At 41.5% G+C, this 19,793-nt stretch overlaps 1 protein-coding gene across 1 annotated transcript; it reads left to right on the top strand.

Annotated features, from left to right (window-relative positions):
- Positions 1-4,738: 4,738 nt before the first annotated feature.
- Positions 4,739-17,809, top strand: nckap1l (NCK associated protein 1 like). Its single transcript, XM_061291669.1, has 31 exons — positions 4,739-4,918; positions 5,733-5,843; positions 5,927-6,019; positions 6,427-6,483; positions 6,552-6,694; positions 6,763-6,853; positions 6,922-7,059; positions 8,297-8,345; positions 8,440-8,596; positions 8,887-8,943; positions 9,019-9,115; positions 9,285-9,394; positions 9,478-9,610; positions 9,683-9,764; positions 10,196-10,254; positions 10,390-10,535; positions 10,607-10,739; positions 10,839-10,958; positions 11,027-11,166; positions 11,272-11,403; positions 12,059-12,277; positions 12,380-12,510; positions 13,101-13,198; positions 13,637-13,730; positions 13,939-14,021; positions 14,096-14,176; positions 14,879-14,972; positions 15,047-15,163; positions 16,114-16,223; positions 16,704-16,784; positions 17,483-17,809. Exons 1-31 carry the CDS (start codon positions 4,829-4,831, stop codon positions 17,597-17,599), a joined length of 3,363 nt encoding a protein of 1,120 aa, XP_061147653.1. The 5' UTR covers positions 4,739-4,828; the 3' UTR covers positions 17,600-17,809.
- The last annotated feature ends 1,984 nt before the right edge of the window (positions 17,810-19,793 follow it).

Raw genomic sequence — 19,793 nt, 5'->3', positions numbered from 1 at the left:
AATCTGCAGGAAGTCTCTCTGGAGAAGCTGGAGAGTTTGTTCCCTCTGGCATTCCATAATTCTACTCTCGTGACGAGATGCGCTTGGCAGGCGGAAGAACACTCAATTTTTTGGGGGGAATGAAATGGGCGGGGGGACATGACAGGCGTTGTAAAATACGAGTCAAAAGCGAACATAAATATCGACATTGCATTCTAGGCAATGTTGTGTCAGTCATTTGCGACATTCCACGTTCTCAAAGCGTTTCGCCAGGACGGAAACCTCACGTCAGTGAAAGAATGTCTTTCCCACTCCCCTCACCTCCTCGCATTGACTGCTCCCTCCTCACCTAGTTTCCCCTCCTTTTCCCACCGTCCTCGACATCGTGACATTCCTCCAATCCTGAGCTCCTCCCGCCTCGATTCCCTCGCCGGATGTCAGCTGATTGAGTGAAACGGCCCTTAGCAGCAAAAGAAACTTGGAAGTGTTGTGCAATAATGATTTTCTCAGCCAAGGCCAACATCCATCGCTGGACTTGTCAAATTAAACACTAGAATGTAGACACCAAAAGGTAAGCAGATCTGCATCAGTAGCTATTAAATTAGCTAATGATCTCTTGGCACACTATTTCAGTTGCAAAAAACAAAATAAAAAAATTCTTCCGGCCTTTAATGATGGTGAAAACTTGTAGTTTGGGTTTGGAATGTATTTCTAGTACTTGTTGGAAAAGATAAAATTATCCACAAAGTCGGTAAGTTGGAAATACTGTTTATGTATTTATTTTATTTTTTATTTTACCTTGGAACTGGAAATAAAAATGCATGAAATGTATTTTGGAGAAAAAAAAAAATCTGCAAGTGAGTGGGTTGATGGCTTGGCCATCTGTGAGGAAGCAGCCACTGAGTAAACCTGCGCAGTTCACAGCTTATTACATCAATATGTTCCAGCCATCAGCTTCACTTGACACCCGCCGTTATTTCGCCGCCTGAACTTCCTCCATTGACCAGACTTTACAGGTCACGTTTCCCTCTAGACAAAGTTTGTAACACACAGTTGGCAAGGCTGAAGTTGCCGCCGGGTCGGAGGATTACTGTCTGACTGAATCCCTCAAAAAGGCCCCACCGTGGCTCCCCATTCCCGCCCCGCCCCCCTCCTCCTGACCTCCAGGTTCACCTCTGGAGCTCTGTCTGCCGTGTGAAGCCATGCCAGGTAATGGGATTTAAAAGGCTGTGAATTTCACTGTATTGACACAGGGACCAATGTGTTCTTACAAATGATGTACTGGCCACAAAAAAAAAAAAAAGGCAAATAGGCGGCTGTCGGTTTACGACGGTCCCGACATGGGATAGGCTGCCAATGGAACTGCAGTTGGCACAACGGCAAAAGTATGCGTCATCATGCAGCACAATGAGTTACCAATATTTATACCGTTTTTTTTTCATTTCATTGTTTGATACTTATGGCAAAGTGATATTTACAAATATTTACTGTAATTGCGATATTACTTTTCCGTTCGTGTAGGTTAATGTTGAACCGAATACAGTGCATTCAAATTTTAGAATTTAATCTGGTTATGTCAATTATTGTATGTGGCTTGACTAACTAGCTGCAATGCCGATATGTTGTGATTTTAAGATTGCAAATACAAATGGCTTCAGTACATTCAAAACAGCGCTGCTAGGATCCTGATGAGGGTGCGGAAAAGCGATCACATCACACCCATCCTCCGTTCTCTGCACTGGCTCCCCATCAAATTCCGAATTGATTACAAGATCGCCCTCCTCACTCACCATTGTATCCTCGGACATGCTCCCCCATACCTCAAAGAAGTCCTTGCCCCAAAACCTGCCACCCGAAGCCTCCGCTCATCCAATTCACACCTTCTCCACGTTCCGAGAACCAAGCTGCGCACCATGGGCGACCGGGCCTTCTGCCATACAGCCCCTACACTGTGGAACTCCCTCCCCGACCACCTAAGAGCACCCCAATCCACTGACTCTTTCAAAACTGGACTTAAAACTCACCTCTTTACCTTAACATTTCCGTAAACAGAGTCCTTGTTTTGTTTTCTTGTTTTTTTTATCTGCCATGTAGCACTTTGAGATTCCTCAGAATATAAAGTGCGTTATAACTATAATTTATTATTATTATTATTATTATAAATGGTTTGAGACTCTCTGGATTAACATCATTAAATTATTAGAAGTACGATTGTGAAATTTTGTTAATGACTGTAAACACACATCACAAAGCCATTTTGAATACTGCTCTTGTCTGCAGAAAAACTATGAGAAACAGTGAAAGTACTAATCTAGATAAAGGACTGAATACTTAAAATACTTATCGTTACAAATACAACATACAGAACCTGATACTTAGGCAATTATTCATGCACTTGTCAGTAATGGAGAGTCTTGTGAAAAGATTAGCTTCTGTCTTGTAAATATCTCATCTTGCAGGTTTCCTAACATAAAATGAATTCCACGAAGCACCATAGGTGTTCAGATTTAATGTAAGTGCTGTCGCGACCTGTCAACTGACGTGTAACTCGTCTTCTTCATTGCACTCGTTTGTGAATTTTCCTCTCCGTCGTCTCGTTTTTATGTCAAACGTGTTCCGACTTGCCGTTTAAGAATCTCTTTCAAGTCGCGCTTTTATTTAACCGTTTAATTTCGTAATTACATGGGCTAGCAGTGTAGGTTGTCTTTGCCCTTGGGCCTAATTTTTGTACATTTTCTAATATAACCAATCATAGCTAAGCTCGTGTCACTTGAGCTAAGATTGTTTTTCTTTTACCTGACACCTGAGCACGTGATGTCCATAAAAGGGTTTTTAAAGGAGTTTATTGTACATGAAAAAACAATTAAGTTATCAAATTCATTATAGACAAAATAATCTTTTACCGCTGAAAATGGCAAAATCAGTAAAGTATCCCTTTAGATAGCAGTTAAGCTAGTAGCTGCTAGCCAACTAGCATTGTTATACTCGTACGCCAATTGGGTGTACAACTCTGACAGATTACACATAACCTTTTATGATTGTCATTTTCTGCTAATTAGGTAATCCATTTTGTAGAATGTAGTATGTCATTTACATAATATTTATTGCAATATCAAAGTGTCCAATGTCTAAAACGGATATGCTGATAAGTCTGAAATGTCTGCGCGGGTCTCCAGTCAGCTTATATTGCATTTATTGGACCTGCTCATGTGCTTTGCCGTCACGCTTCAGACATGTGGACGGCAGCCGAGTCTGGAAGCATTTGCCAAATGCTTCCTCTGTCATTAGCATTAGGCCGCTGCCTCCTCCTCTTACTGCAGCACTGCCATTGAAATTTTGCTTTTCTCAAAATGCAATGAATTGTCACATTTTATAAATCAGGCCTTTTTATCTAGTCATGTTCATGTGGCCAGATAAATATTTGTTTATCTTTACGTCAATGTTGATGCTCAGGAGTTTATATGCTTTATGTTGCCAAGAAAATGCGGAGTAAAATATCACAAATTAAAACTCGGTAAAATTGACTCTGGAATTATTTTTAAGAATGTAGTTATCAAATTTCCTGTCCATGTCTTTTAAAATAATAAATGATAATATCACTCCCGCTTCCCCAAAATCTAAGCCCAACTCTTTCAATGTTGACGTTTTGATCTATTTATCCATCTATTTATTCCAATTTATGGTTGGTGATTAAGACTTTTTCTGACCGTCTCCACAACAATGAGGTCATCTGAGGAGCTTCTTACCGACACTCTTTTCCCTGCTCGTGCTCATTCCACCTCATTCCATGTCTTCTCAACATTTTGGAGTTCCTGCCAATAGGGAAATAATCAACAATATTATTAGTTTTTTGCAGTTAACTCTCATGAAGACAACGACGAACCCCTGTGATCTGTTTTCCATTCTTCCATTTGCATTTCTCTCAATCTGTTCTAAAGCTCACAGAGGTCCTGGCGGGAAAAGTGGAAAGTGACACTCGGATGTCAAGTTAGCTTTGTATTTTTCTTGTTTATGTGACAAGAGACTGAAGTCACAGTAATTAACCCAATGTGGTAAAAATAGATGTTGACCAGGACTGAACCATATGGCGCGCCCCATTCTTAGAGGAAATTTGCACCTGACAGGATTTGGTTAAGCTCTGACACTGTTTCTAACATCTTAACAGATGGGTTTTTTTTTTTTAAATGTAAATAGCCTAACGAGGAATTAACGCCACACGACCATGCACAATTATGAGGTCATAAAAATAAGTCATTTTATTAATTGCAAAATCCAGTGTGACATCTTACCCTATTTAGTGAGACATCTTACTCGATGGTGAGGCAATACTATAAGACTGGTTTATCAAAAAAATAAAAAAATCATTTGTGTCATTCACTTAAGACTTACTCTAACTGTTCCTCTAGCGGTTGCTTGAGTCGACTCAAGTTTGGTATGTTACCCCACCTTGTGGTAGATTTTTTTTTTTAAAGAAATACTTTATTTTGATGGATTTATTGATTTTTCTGAAGAAAAATTATTTTTAAAATGATTATGAATAATATTATTATTATGATAACAATAACAATAATAATAATATTAGTAATAAGAAGAATTTTTGTGGGGGGTTTTTGTTGACTAATCTAGTTTTATCATTGTATTATGCCATCAGAAAAAAAACCCTGTAATATTTCTGTGGACTTTCATCACATGGATGATTGCAACAAACTCACGCCAACAAGTCCAAACTCCACCCACAACCGCAAGACCCATGTGACCCTGACGCCTCGGGTGCGCTCGCTTGTTTCCGAGGGCCTGCGTACCGGAGGCAAAGGCTCGAGCGGAGTTAACGGTGAAGCTGGGGAGGATTATGGAGAACCATCAGAAACTAGCAGAAAAGCTCACCATCCTGAATGAGAGGGGGAACGGGGTGCTGATACGCATGAACTACATCAAGAAGGTGAGCACACAACTAAAAGAGTCGAAACCAAAGACAAGAAATAGTAAGGAAAATTCACAATCTATACAGTGATGCACATTAAATAATCAATGTATGATGTCACCTAAAAAGACACAATATAAGTTTACATTTGCACAACGGATCACCAACATGCAGAATCAAGTCAAATTTAAAATGTGTTGAATTTCTACCTAAACATACAATAAACCATTTTGTGATGCTTCTTGTCTTGAGCGTACTTCCTGTCTTTCCCACTGCTCTCAACCAAAGAGGAAGTGCAAACAGGAAGTGCTCTGAGCTGTCAGTCTTATCGCCAGGTTTAGTTTGTCTAAAACTGTCGAAATATTGCAGAAATGAGATCCATCCATTTTGCATTTTAGTCTGAGTTGAGGGATGCGCCCTGGACTGGTTGCCAGTTAATTGCGGAGTACAAATATGCAAGCAACCATTGACAGGCGAGCTGGGGTCGAGGTCAGATAGAACAGTAGGCCAGAGGTTCTAACCACTGCCCAGTAATGACATTGAATATTCATGCAAATTTTATGTGTTTTGAGGAAATGATTCATATTCATCATATTCAGCTTCCACTTTTACATGTGAACCCTCCTATTACCCTTTTTAGGAAGCTTGAAGACATGCGAGGGAACAGGTAGTTGTTTTGTGGGGCAATATTGTCACCTAGTGGTGGTTAACAAACACTACTGGGATGAATTCAACGTCATTAAAACGCTATTATTATGTATATATTATTAATTGTTTTTATGTCTTTATTTAATATTATTATATATAATATTATTTTTCATCTGTGGTGCAGATCTGTGCAGATGTCAAGCTGCGGCCATCCATCCTTACAGACAAGACCATGGAGCCGGCTATTAAATATATCTCCAAGAAATTCCCTAACATTGACTTTCGGGGAACCGTTGTGAGTAGTCCACTGTTGTCTTTTCGAATTGTGACACTACCACATTATGATGCGCATAAGAAAATATAATTTTCTCATCATAGCAAAGTCTGACCAGCATCCAGCGACAAAAGTCTGAAGTGATGGAAGCCACATCAAGTTACTACGACTCTTTTCTGGATGTCATAGAGTTCAGGGTAATTGCAAATGAATTCTCCAATTTTAACCAATAAGATTTATTTTAAATGCCTTACGCCAATATGTTTTTATTACCATCTCTCAGTTTCCTCCTATATAATGTTTATAGGAGAATAATTTGCATATAGAGTGGTTTAGTGTGACAGAAAAAAAATAATTTCTAAATTTGCTTGGGATTTACTCAGGTGTACTTTGCAACAATTTGCATGATGGAGGTCGAGGCATTTCTGATAACTCGATCCTGGTGATGGATTCATGCAATTGCTTTCTGGGTGATGAAATCATCTGTGTGGCTAAGACGTAGGAAGTCAGTGGCAACTGATGCGTGTGTTATTGCTTTGTTGGTAACTAGAGGCCTCCGTGTTTGGTTTTAATCAAATTCTTCCCTAATATTTGTCTGAATCAGGACCACGTCTACGAGTTACTGAACACCATCGATGCCAGCCAGTGCTTCTTCGACATTGTGAGTACAATAATTGGCCACAATTGAGGAAATGGGAAGAATACTGACAAATTGGTTGAAATTTCCAGGCCATAAATTTTGACTTTACCAAGAGCTACCTGGATCTGATCATCACGTACACTTCGGTTATCATCACACTTGCACGCGTCGACGAGAAGAAGGCTTTTGTGGGTATGTTCAACTGCGCTCACGAGATGAGCAAAGGGAGTAGGTGAGACAATCTGACTTTATCTTCATTCTAAAATGGCTTCTTCTCACATGTCTCATTGCATCCCACAGTGACCCCTCATACCCACGGCTCAGCCAAATGTTTGTGGAGTACGAGCATCCCTGGAAGAAGCTCACTGAAGAGTTTGGCCCTCATACTAAGGTTTCAGTCATTATTTTTGATTGTATAATTTTTTAGAAGTTGGTCATTTGTCTCATCTGTGTCTCTAGTCTGTGACAACTGCTCTACTGTCTCTGAGGATGATCTACCCGCGGAGGAACCTGCCAGTGGAAAAGTGGCGGAGCGCCCAGCTGCTGAGCCTGCTCAATGCTCCGGCCACCATGTTGGACCCGGCCTGCTGTGACACTGTAAGTCTGTCACCGAGAATTGATGAAAGGAAGGAAGGAAGGAAGGAAGGAAGGAAGGAAGGAAGGAAGGGAGGGAGGGAGGGAGGGAAGGAAGGAAGGAAGGAAGGAAGGAAGGAAGGAAGGAAGGAAGGAAGGAAGGAAGGAAGGAAGGAAGGAAGGAAGGAAGGAAGGGAGGGAGGGAGGGAGGGAGGGAGGGAGGGAGGGAGGGAGGAAGGAAGGAAGGAAGGAAGGAAGGAAGGAAGGAAGGAAGGAAGGAAGGAAGGAAGGAAGGAAGGAAGGAAGGAAGGAAGGAAGGAAGGAAGGAAGGAAGGGAGGGAGGGAGGGAGGGAGGGAGGAAGGAAGGAAGGAAGGAAGGAAGGAAGGAAGGAAGGAAGGAAGGAAGGAAGGGAGGGAGGGAGGGAGGGAGGGAGGGAGGAAGGAAGGAAGGAAGGAAGGAAGGAAGGAAGGAAGGAAGGAAGGAAGGAAGGAAGGAAGGAAGGAAGGAAGGAAGGAAGGAAGGAAGGAAGGAAGGAAGGAAGGAAGGAAGGAAGGAAGGAAGGAAGGAAGGAAGGAAGGAAGGAAGGAAGGAAGGAAGGAAGGAAGGAAGGAAGGAAGGAAGGAAGGAAGGAAGGAAGGAAGGAAGGAAGGAAGGAAGGAAGGAAGGAAGGAAGGAAGGAAGGAAGGAAGGAAGGAAGGAAGGAAGGAAGGAAGGAAGGATCATGCATACAAATAGTTAGCATAGAAAATAACATTTGCTTAGGGGAGGGCTGCTGATATCTTTTTTTTTCTTTTTTCAAAAATGAAAAATTCACAGTAACCTTAAGTGAGTACAAACAGTTTTCCCAGTTATACGCCTTACACATGCACTTCTCTCTACTGTCAGTCAGGCTTGAATTGTCTACTTGGCTTCCATCTATGGCTCTGGGCAAGTCTCGTCCTTTACACATCATTAAATCTTGTTTTTCTGCTACTGTCGTTTTCAGGTGATATTTTTGCTGCTCTCTCACATAATAACTACTTGTCTGCATGGAGCTCCGGGCAGCTCTTTATCCTTCGAAAAAAAATACCACAACAAAACACAATATCTGTCGAAGAGAATGTGTGCAAAAGTCACTTTTGGGGTCTAACTACCCCAGCGTGAATTGAATAGCAAGTAGGCTGGATAACCTGCTTTTGTATGCACGCTACATTGCACAGAAGCCTGTCAAAATCTGTCATTGTTGGAATTTATTAAGCCTGATGCGCCTCCCTCTTACAGATGGCATGTGAATATCTATCTTTGGAAGTAATGGAGCGCTGGATCATCAGTAAGTGCTCATCCCACCCAAATTAACGTCATTTTCTTGGTACATAAGAAAAGACAGTGATATTGATTTAAACGCTCCACTTTTTGTCACCCAGTTGGCTTCCTGTTGTGCCACAGCAGCCTGAACAGCAACCAGTCCTCCCAGGAGCTATGGAAAATGGCTCTGCGGAGCGGCCTGTACGTCACCATCACCAGAGATGAGCTGCTCAATATACATAAAGTCTCCGAGGACCTCTTTGACAGCATCAAAGGGTATGGAAGCTCCCCTTGGGCGCATATATAACAACCTTCTTCTTCTATACTCGCTGCGGATAAAATGAATTAATCTGTACTCTACTGCTTCAGTGGATGTAGTCCTCAAATGTGAAGGCGCAAGAGAACGCTTATATTCTTATTAAAACGTTACATATGTCGTTTTGTTAGGAAGTTGGAACGGATTAATGTCATTTGTATTAATTTCTATAGGAAAAGATAATTTGAAGTAAGGACTACTGTATAGTGAATCCTGCAGGGCTCTATCATATGATTGTCATCTTGATCAGATATGGCAAGCGCGTTGCAGACATCAAGGAGTGCCGTGATCACGCCTTAGCCAACAGGTAGAACGCTTGATGTTTTGGGTCAGTCATGGAAAAAAAAAAAATGGATGGTGACCTTAAAAGTGTTACTGACAGTGGGGCTCTGCATCGTGAGAGAAGACACTTTCTCCGAGGAGCCTTGAAGGAGTTGGTAACAGTTTTGGAGGATGAACCAGGACTGCTGGGACCGAAGGTAAGACACAACTGAATAAAAGCTAAGTTTTTGGAGCAATCATTCCAAAATATATCAGAATCTGATAACAGTTTCTGAATAAAGTTAAAAGTTAGATTTTTCAAGGAATTTCAATCAGATGGAGATTTCAGAAACCAATAAGATATCCTAATATTTTGTCCCCCTGAAGGCTCTGTTTGTCTTCCTGGCCCTGTCCTTCTCCCGTGATGAGGTCCAATGGCTCGTGCGACACTCTGAAAACATGCCCAAAATAAAAACACCCGAGGACTATATTGACAAGTAGGTAGCTGCTCCCAAATCATTTCATGAGGATTTGAGTTGGAGAGATGTTTCAAATGAAAAGCTATGCTATGTCTTTCAAGTCAGATGGCAGAGTTGCTCTTCCACATGGAGAAACTGAAAGGCCTTATAAGAAAGTACCACTATGTTGTGCAGCGTTACCACATCCAGTACCTGGCTCAGTTTGACGCCTTGGTTCTAAATGACACAATACAAGTAAACAAACATGCAAGTCTCCTCAGCACTTCGGCTGCAACCGTCCCTAACGTCCGTCCATGTCCTCCACAGAACATGCACGTGTGTCCAGAAGAGGAATCTGTTCTGTTGAGTTCTTTTGTTTCAACTCTTTCTGTACTCTCAGTGAAACAAGGTAATTACAGCCAATGTTTTAGATCGAATGACAATTTTTTATGGTGTTTTAAATTCTAGGCAAAACATCTGCAGACTAATAGGATTTGAAGAAACAAACACAAGGTGGCGCAATATCACCATTCAAACACCAATGATTGTCATGACAAGGATTACGCAATAGAAATATTGGCAATATTATTATCATTATTCTTATTAATAATAATTGGAGCATTTGTGAGTGAATGGAGCTAACATCATTATCTAACCATTGCTACTTTTCATGACATCTTTATTTTTAGTTTTTTTTTTCCAATTGGAAATATGTGCCTTGAAGATGTTTCAAGGGAAACACTGTGCTGAATAACTTAATGTAATTCCTTTTGCCGTTGCATTTGGCAGAGGTTGGAAGGCTGCACTTCCCTTTGACGCTTTCCATTTGTGTGTTTGCAGTGGAGAATAAAGAGGAGTTTGACTTCAGGGCTGTCAGATTGGACTGGCTGAGATTGCAGGTATGCGCACATACGTATAATGTTTCCCTAAGGGAACACGCAGTAGGGAACATATTTTATTGACTGGTTTACGGAATTACTGAAAATATTTACTTATCATTTTGGAAATAAAATATTCAATGTCTTGTGTGGTAGGCCTACACCAGTGTGAACAAGGCCCCTCTGCTGATCAAAGACTACCCAGACTTGGCCAAGGTGATGAACATGATCCAGTTTCACACCAAAATGGTGGACGCAACAGAAGAACTCCTGCAGGAAACGTCGGACGTCTCAATTCTCTGGTCAGCGCTCGTCTTTTTTAATCACTTGTTTGTTTTTCTACGCTGACTTTGAGCATTGCTTTGTTGAATAGTTTCTACCCGCGACTGTTTGAGAAGATGTTTTGCCAGAGCAGCGAAGAGATGACGATGAAGCCATACCTCATGGCCTTCCCAAATGTCTGCTCCAATTTTCACTGGGCTGGTCATCCTCTGTGCCCTGAAGAGGTCAGTGTTAATTAATTATCATAATATATATATATATTTTTTTCCGGTCTTACTGGAAAAAGAATATTGCAACTATGCTCTTTTTTTTTGTTTGCCCAGGAGGAGGCGATAGAGAAAAGGAGTATCCGCTTGTGTGTGACCTTCTTGGAGCAGGTCGCCAAGCAGACCAGCAATACCATACTGGAGATATGTGCCGAGCAGTACAACCTCAATGAACAGGTCAAAGTCCAGCACAGATTGCTGCTTTACTTAATACAAATAATAAATGTGAACCCCACACCCTCTAGTTGCAACCCAAACACAGTTGTGAAGCCATCAGCGCAGCTCGCTACAGGCAGCAAAAGAAAGCCACGCCCAAGAAAAGAGAAGTCCAGAAAGAAAAACCAGGAGCTGAAAGCCTAAGAAAGGACCGCACCATAACAACCAAGTCAGATATTTTCTTGACCAGCTCCATTTTATGACATTTCCTTCCCAAAGTTGTTCTACCACATTATCCCTTAACACTTGCATCCTCTCTTTTCGTCTCCCCTAGCATGGACAAAATGCATTTGATGCTAAGCGAGATTTGCTCCACCTACAGCCTCTGCAGCAACATGACGGTGCACGAGCATGTCGTCGTTCCCACCGAGTTCCTCTCTTCACATCTGGAGGCACGCTTCTCAGAGTAGGACAACTGGGAAAGCGGAGGGGCACTGAAAGTTTGCCTTAAGTGCCCCTTAGCGAATTTGAATGGGATTTTATATGTCCTGTTTAAGTATCTCTCTGCAACCACTTGGAGGGAATCAGTCAAGTCACTGCTTTGCTCTGCGTCATTTCACTGCTAAATGTTATTTAGATTAGGGCCTGGCACCCGGGCAACATAAGGTTTTTCATGTGCACGTGCTCTCTGCTTAATCTCCCTCCTTTGAGCAGATGATTATCTCCCCCGTCACCCTAAAATTAGCATCCTCGAGTAACACAACTCTCACTGTAAAAAAAACAAACAATCTAGCCCGGGCAAGAAGAGAAAGTCATAAGAGAGTAAAGAGAAAAAAGTAACTGTACTATGAGAATAAAGATGGGAGCAAAATCTAGCAAGAACAAAGTAAAAATATGTTGAGGAATTAGTTGTTGGAATAATTTTACCAGGGGCGAAAAAATAATACTAATTAGATTTTTATCTGAATAAAATGCAAATAATCAATTTGCTTAAAACAAGCAAACAAAAATCAAAAAAAAAATCTAGAAAGAGAATTAACCTTTTTTTAATAATTAATTTCTTAGGTCAAATAAGTGACCTCAACAAGAGGTCAGTGACATGCATTGAATGTATTTTCCAGGATAATTGTACGAATGGCCAATTACAACCAGAGCACCCAGAGGATCGCCCGACCCACGGAGCTTCTGGCGGGAGTGACGGCGTACGCCAGCAGCCTCCAGACCCTCCCCAATTACATCAACGTGGACGTGGCGCGGCTGCTGAAGAACGTCCTGCTGCAGCAGACGCAGCCTCTCGACTCCCGAGGGAAGCCCACGCTCACCAACCTCTATACCAACTGGTACGTCCAAACGTGACCAATCAAGCACAGCCTCTTCAACCTTTTTTTCTCAAGACTTTATAAAATGGAAGTCATTCTCCCAGATGGTTCTTCATGTTGCAGGTACCTGGAAAGTCTGCTACGCCTGGCCAGCAACTCACTGATTGTACACTGTCCGACCAGGCAATGCTTTGTCAATCAAATATCTGACAACGATTCCGCCTTCCGAGCAGACGAGTTCACGGACATATCAGGTTAGCCTTGCAATGTGCAAATCTATCATCATGTATGACAAATGGCACAATGAAATAAAAAAATAATAAAATGCACACAGATACTTTATACTACATATCCTAATTAACACATTCAAAATACAAACATAGTGTAAAAAAGTGTGTATTATAACTTAAATCTTAAATAGCCTTCCATACACTATAATCTCATTTAAATTTATTTATCAGAAACCTTTAACACCGACATAATTATGTAATAGAGAGAATGGTGAGGGGAATCGTGATTTACTGGGGATTATTAAAAAGTCAGTTTTAAAGATTAAGAACTGTTCACCCACTAAGTAACCACCTACTAACTCCATAATGGTTATATGTTCTCCCACTCCATTTTTGCAGAACTCATCCAAGCCACTCGCACAAATGTGAACACACGCACACACATAGAGCACACTCCTCCTCACGATGTGTATATTTAAATGCTTACAGTACCTACATTGAGTGAGTCATTGGCACATGAACCACCTCCTCCAATGTTAAACACACAAAAAGTCATTTTTGGGTCATTGGTGGGTCGTGATGTGAATGTGATATCAGGATGATGTTGTGAACAGAGCTGCGAGCGCTGGCCGAGCTACTGGGAACATACGGCCTAAAGTTCCTGAGCGACAACCTCATGTGGCACGTCACCTCGCAGGTCAGCGAGCTCAAGGTACCAAAATGGAATTGCAGTAATTCATAACACTGGAAACACCAACACCGTCCTCATACCTTCAAAATCATCACTTTTTAAGAGACACCAAAAACGGCATATTTATTCACCTCGTGTGAAAACAAATATTAAATTTACCGAATTTTGACAAATAAGATCTTTCTGGTAGCATTTTTTTTTTTTTTAATATAGAGAATAAAATTCCCTGAAATATTGGAAAATACTCAAAAGAATCTGGCCTGTTACCTTGGGAGTCCAAGTACATTTCAGGGTAAGGGGGGTAGTGGCCTCTAGCTCTGCCACTGCTGCAAAGTAGTTATACAACCACAGTGGTGCAAATAATTTGCAATCATTTGTCTCTCATAATAATCATCCAAATTTGAATAACAATAACAACTATTTGTATAATATGACAATCCACGTTACTACGATAATTAGAAACTGGTGGTGGAGAACATGGACGTTCTGGTGCAGATGAGGAACAACTCCGATAAGGCGGAGGAAATGGCCAATCTCAAGAGGAGGCTGACAGGTGAGCGATTTGGTGGAGCAAAAGTATTGGGACACCTTGCCGTGACACTGGCTCAAAAACACAACTTTTAACTTGGAAATGAGCTTGGGAGGAACCTTGGGCAACAAGTCACATGCTACTGTTGCCAAGACGTTATTACTGGTTCACATGGTACATTCCCATTACAAGAAGCAAGGATGTTTTCCTATGTGTGTTCAAATCCCACCAGGTAGTGAGAACCTGCTGAAGAGGATGACCATCATAGGAATGATCCTGTCCTTCAAAGCCATGGTGCAGGACTGTCTCAAAGAGGTGACGCTTTACAAGATGTTAAAAGGCATATTATTTGGTTAATTTTACTTTTTTCTATTTTCACTTCATCACAGGTGATGCAGAAGCATTGCCCTTTCCTGATGGGGCCCATCGAATGCTTGAAGGACTGTGTTTCTCCAGACACCGACATCAAGGTATCAACACTTGTAGCTGTGTCTTTACATGAGAGCCTACGACGATTTTCTTTTTTTGGTGTGTTTGTTCAAATGACTCAACAGTGTGGACATTGTGGAAAAGGAACAACAAATGTGTGCCCGCTGTTACCGGCCAAATTAAATTCTTTATCTCCCGGCGGGGAGCTCTTATGTGAACATGACACGCCAATGCCCACGGCCCCCCTTTTGCTTACGTCTGGCCCCTGAGTGAGGCATGACAGCCGTGCCACAGCTCAGACCAGGATAACCCCAAAGACGTCAGCAAAACCCCCACCCCTCCACGTTCCACCACCCTCCTCCAGCCGTGAGAGAGACCACATCAGTGGAAACACCATATGTCAGTGCAAATAGGGCAATACCAACCTTCACCCTTAAGTTTGCTTTCATCAAACTCATTTGCGTCTACTTGTTTGCATTAGTACAACAACAAAAAACGAGTAGTCTCACTTTGAGGGGTTCCAATCACAAGATGAAAAAAATGTCAAAAATTGCATGCAACTTTTTTCTCCCCTCCCTCCAAAAATACCAACTATATTTAAAATAAACCTCTCACTTTAACCGCGTAAAATTACAATTTTTGTAGTTTACTGATAGTATGACATCATATTCATGAAAATACTAAACAAATGAAAGACCATTTACTCGAGGCACCCATATCAATCACTATTAATGTATTTCCAGGTGACACTTAGCGTGTTCGAATTGGCCTCCGCTGCAGGAATGAGCTGCGATGTCGACCCGGCGCTCGTGTCAGCTATCAGAAGCATGCAGACAGGTGACCATAAAAAGTAGTAGTAATGATGCCGCAAATCTGTTTTCACTCATGAATCTTTTATAAAAAAACTACAGATAACATGTCCATCGAAGAGGAGTACAAGCTGTCGTGCTTGCTGCTGGTCTTCATTGCAGTGTCCCTGCCAAGCTTGGCCCTGGACCCCAACTCTTGCTACAGCCAAGATCATGGAGGTGCGCATTTGTTATATTCAATGGCAACACTCTGACAAGATCAAGTGTTTCCGCAACCCTCAACTCGACATTCATCAACCATCAGGAACATTCAGTAGGTTCACCTGCAGGATCACAGTTCAGCCAGGAATCAAAAGCGCATTCATCATAAAAAGCGACGTTTCATTTCAATAATATGCAATCCAGAAAAGAGGTGAGCCGTACTCATCGCAACTGTGATGTCATTTTCAGTCAAATGCAAGTAACAAAATGGCCGCCCCCTGTGATGGATAAAAATTCTTTGTGAATTCTGCTACCGAATTCATTTTCCACAAATGGAATATTAATCAGAATACCGTGTTTAGAGTAGTGGGGCTGCACTGGATTTTTGTTGTAAAATATTAACCTCCACTTCAAGATGAATACATTTTTCCTTTCAAAATGTCTTAGTTCACTTTTCTTAATGCAATTTTGATACTTGCTCCACTGGCTCACTGCCGTGGGTGTACCAAATATTGTGTCCTTGAGTACGAGTGTAAACAAAGGCACCTCACCCTGAGAACAGCATGCGTGTCATACTTTCCATTCTCAAGTATGTCTGCGCCTAACGAGCAACACATGTTTTGCGTCCAGACTTTTGTGTTTACTGACGTGCATCGATACAGTCACTGATGCTGGTGTGTTGTGACCCCAAACGATCTGCCACAGAACCCGCGTTTATGGTGCTATCAAAGTGTGCCGCATTATTTACTTTGCCTCCACTTTCCATTGGTGAGATCCAAAAGCCATCGAGCAGGCAGGAAATGTGCCGGCATGCTTCCTCTTAAACTTAAGTGATGGTTTACAGACTAATGCTAATTGGCGGGCTGCAAAACATCCTCTTTTGAGTTCCGCTTACTGTACGTCATGCACTTTGCAGTCACATGCTCCTTTTTGTGTTGTGTTATTTATTGCATTCTTGTTTCCAACAGGCCACAACAACAACATCCACTGTTTGGCGCAGGCCATCAACCACGTGGCGGCCGCCATGTTGACGGTGCAGAACAAGAACATAGAGCAGCATCTTAAAGAGTTTCTCCTGGTCAGTGCTCCTAAAAACCTTTCCATGTCTTTTTATTTCCATATGAAATCAAAGTTGCTTTTGGAACCAATCACAAGTTATCCAGATGGAAAATCTGTGAAATTGCAAAAATTGCAACCGGTATAATGATGATGGGTGAGGTGGGGGCTATCAACGAAAACCTTAGAAACCTCAGCCATTTTGTGGCTGATCAATCAAAATCAAATGAGAATCGAAATCTGGAGTAATCTTGCTTTGACAAGGCCACAAATATTTCATCTGTTTTAAGATGATTGGGTCAGAACAGATAAGAAAACTAACATGCTACTATTTTGCAGCTGATTGATTATTCAAAAATCAACTGAGCTTGTGCGTTGATTCACTGTAAAATGCTATCTTACTTGGACAAGAGAGAAAATATCAGCCATTTTTCGGCTGCTCATTTGCAGCCAATAACTTTTAGTTCTTCACTGTTTACATTTCTTTCCTGTCCACATACAGCTAGCGTCATCTGCCCTGCTTCAGATGGGACAAAATGTGGAGAGCAAAAACAGAGAGTCCATCTACCTTCTGCTGCACATGGTAAACTCACAATCCATAACTCTAATCCAACAATTTTAAATTACATGGCATTACTGATTAGGTAGTTTGTTTCTTTCATTTAATTTAGCTAGAGTGCAAAAATGGGCAGCTCGGTGGAGCACTGGGTAGCACGTCCTCCTCACAGTTAGGAGGGTGCGGGTTTGATTCCACCTCCGGCTCTCCCTGTGTGGAGTTTGCATGTTCTCCCCGGGCACTCCCTGTTTCCTCCCACATCCCAAAAACATGCTCGGTAGGCCGATTGAAGACTCCAAATTGTCCCTAGGTGTGAGTGCGAGTGCAAATGGTTGTTTGTCTCTGTGTGCCCTGCGATTGGCTGGCAACCGGTTCAGGGTGTCCCCCGCCTACTGCCCGATGACGGCTGGGATAGGCTCCAGCACTCTCGTGACCCCCGGTTGTAAGCGGTTCAGAAAATGGATGGATGGATGGATGGATGGATGGATGGATGGTTGGATGGTTGGATGGATGGATGGATGGATGGATGGATAGAGTGCGAAAACGTTCAGACTGTCGATACCATATAATTCTAAGTACGTCCACGATTTGCTATTTTAATCACATATATATAAAAAATAAAAAATAATTAAAAAAGGACTGAATCGAGGAATCTAGCATGTTGAGAATTTGGCTAATCCTAGTTAATGTCCTAAAACTTTTGATGCATCTCCTGTATTATTTAGATTGTGGAGGAGTCTGCGTTCTTGAGCCAAGACATGATGGAGCGCTGCTTCCCGTACGTTCTGCTCCGGAATGCCTACAGAGAAGTGTACAAGCCCATCATCATCACCCTTGGGTGAAAACAGACAGACAGTCACTGTAACAAATTACAAAAAAAAATTAAATGAGTTTAAAAGATTTATGATGATGTTCACCATTCTTGCAAAATGTCCTTAGCAAAATGTCCTTACTAAATCCTCCGGTGGAGCTGCACTTTTCAGAATGGAAAGTCGTTAATGCCCGTGTGTATTATTCTTTCAAACTTTCCATGAATAAAGATCTTAATTATATTTAGTTTGTTTTTCTTTTCTTGGGCCGTGAGTCAACATGTGTTCCTCATCTGTTTCCAGCCGTCCTACCGCCTACTTCATCTACCCAATTTCAACACGGTAAAATGACTTGAGGATCATTACAGAAACTGTAAACAGTAAATAGTACTATTTATGTTTGTAATATTTTATAAAATGTAAAAATAAAGCCAATTGTATGCAATTTTTAATAGATTTACAAGATTGTGCACTGATCTTAGGACTTCATCCTCCATGGGGACCATATTTTACACGAGGGGAAACAATTGCATTGTGGATCTGCGCAATGAATGCAGATAGGCGCATCCTTGACACACAAGCGCTCCCATGAGGTGCCCAAAATAGCACCATTTGCTTGAGAAAAAAAAAGAAAGAAAAAGAGGGCGATGACGAAACTTGACATCTGACCAATTGCTCAAAACTGGTATTGGTATGCTTCCATAAAAAAATCATTATTATGAGTGTTACTATGTGCTATTTTGTAAGTTCAAATAATTTTCGATTGCATTGCAAGTATGACGGCGGTATTTGAATTTTTGTGTGTCTTGTATGCAATTGGACTATTACTACAGCTTCACAGTGTGTTCCTGTCCCAAGACACTTAGACGAGTTAATGGTGGAAACTCTGGCCCTGATATAAAGACTCTCTACTGATTGTGTTGGTGACGCAGAGCCTCTCCTGCTGACTTGTGAACCTCTGAGGAGTCCACAGACAAGCAAATTGTGTTCGCACACACACAGTCACGCACTGCCTTTCTCACACACGCACATGATGTGCATACACAGAGGAAAAGGCATAAAGTGCGTGTGAGCGTAAACACAGAGCAGCGCAGGCTTACAAATATAATCTACGGCAATGTATACACACGTGCTGGATTTACAGGAAGGCAAAGAGACTCATGTTCATTCATCATCACACACACACGCAAACTAATTCCAGAGGTCATGACACACCCACGCAAGATATGCAGAAGACAGCCTGATAAACATCTGATTGTTGCGACATGGAGGACCGCATTGGGCCGGTAATGCTGACTTTGATTTTTCCCTTTTCTCTCTCTTGTCATATTATATTATATATAATATTTTTTTAATATATAATATATGCATGACATTTGTTAGTCATCCAATAGGAGGGCCCCCGATTAGCTAATTAACATGCTAATTATACATATGGTGTAAAAAAAAAAAGTAACATTTTGTTTCTTGCATTTGATAAGGCAATCTAGAGGATGTGCTAATAATATGCTACCTATGTATACGATGTGATTACGCTGATGCTAATGTGCTAAAAATGAAGGAAAAGTCTACGTATACTCAGCCTTAAATATTTCCTATTATTGGTCCTGACCATTTTCTGAAGGCTATTAGAAACATCCAATGATCAGAGGGGTGGGAAAATGCTCAAATTTGGCAGAGGTATCAGTATGCAAGTAGCGTGCTTTAGCCAAATATGTCAACCACCTGCATCTGTTTGTGCTGTTTAACCAAGAAGTAGCACTCAGTGAAAATGTCGACGTTGAAATAAACTCAAGACTGGACACGTTGCTAAAAACATTGGATAAACTCTATTTCAGACTCCAGTATTGTAAAAACAAGAAAAGACCACCCCCTATGCCCCTCAGCACCCTCGGCCTCTTGGAAGTGTGGTTCCCATGAGGGGACTTGTAACGTTTTGCAAAGTGATTTATGGTGTCCCAGAGTCACATTTATTTCTGTGAAATGTAGCGGACAGCAAAAAGATCAAAGGCTGCGCGTTCATCATCCTCAGGGGAGGGATAGACTGATAAGTAAACCCAAATAGTTAGACCACTAAAAAAGAGCAAAACTGCAAGCGGCTGCCAACCTGTAACTTGAACTATTTGTCAGGAGCGAGTCTTCTCTGGCATTTTAAGAACTAACCTTCTAGCAAGGAGTAGGAGGAGGCCTTAGTTTGTTTGTACATCTGTCTGTAAACAGGATTACG

The sequence above is a fragment of the Syngnathus typhle genome, linkage group LG11, assembly GCF_033458585.1.
Source record: "Syngnathus typhle isolate RoL2023-S1 ecotype Sweden linkage group LG11, RoL_Styp_1.0, whole genome shotgun sequence".
In the NCBI taxonomy this organism is placed as follows: Eukaryota; Metazoa; Chordata; class Actinopteri; order Syngnathiformes; family Syngnathidae; genus Syngnathus; species Syngnathus typhle.
The sequence above is the reverse complement of the archived record's forward strand: the minus strand, read 5'-3'. Positions and strand labels throughout refer to the sequence as shown.

What these genes read in the sequence shown, in the direction of transcription:
- nckap1l (XM_061291669.1), top strand. Translation starts at nt 4,829, where the DNA reads ATGGAGAACCATCAGAAACTAGCAGAAAAGCTCACCATCCTGAATGAG. An exon ending in CCCGAGGACTATATTGACAA is followed by an intron (nt 9,395 to 9,477) that starts GTAGGTAGCTGC and finishes ATGTCTTTCAAG; the next exon opens with TCAGATGGCAGAGTTGCTCT. An exon ending in ATCTTAAAGAGTTTCTCCTG is followed by an intron (nt 16,224 to 16,703) that starts GTCAGTGCTCCT and finishes GTCCACATACAG; the next exon opens with CTAGCGTCATCTGCCCTGCT.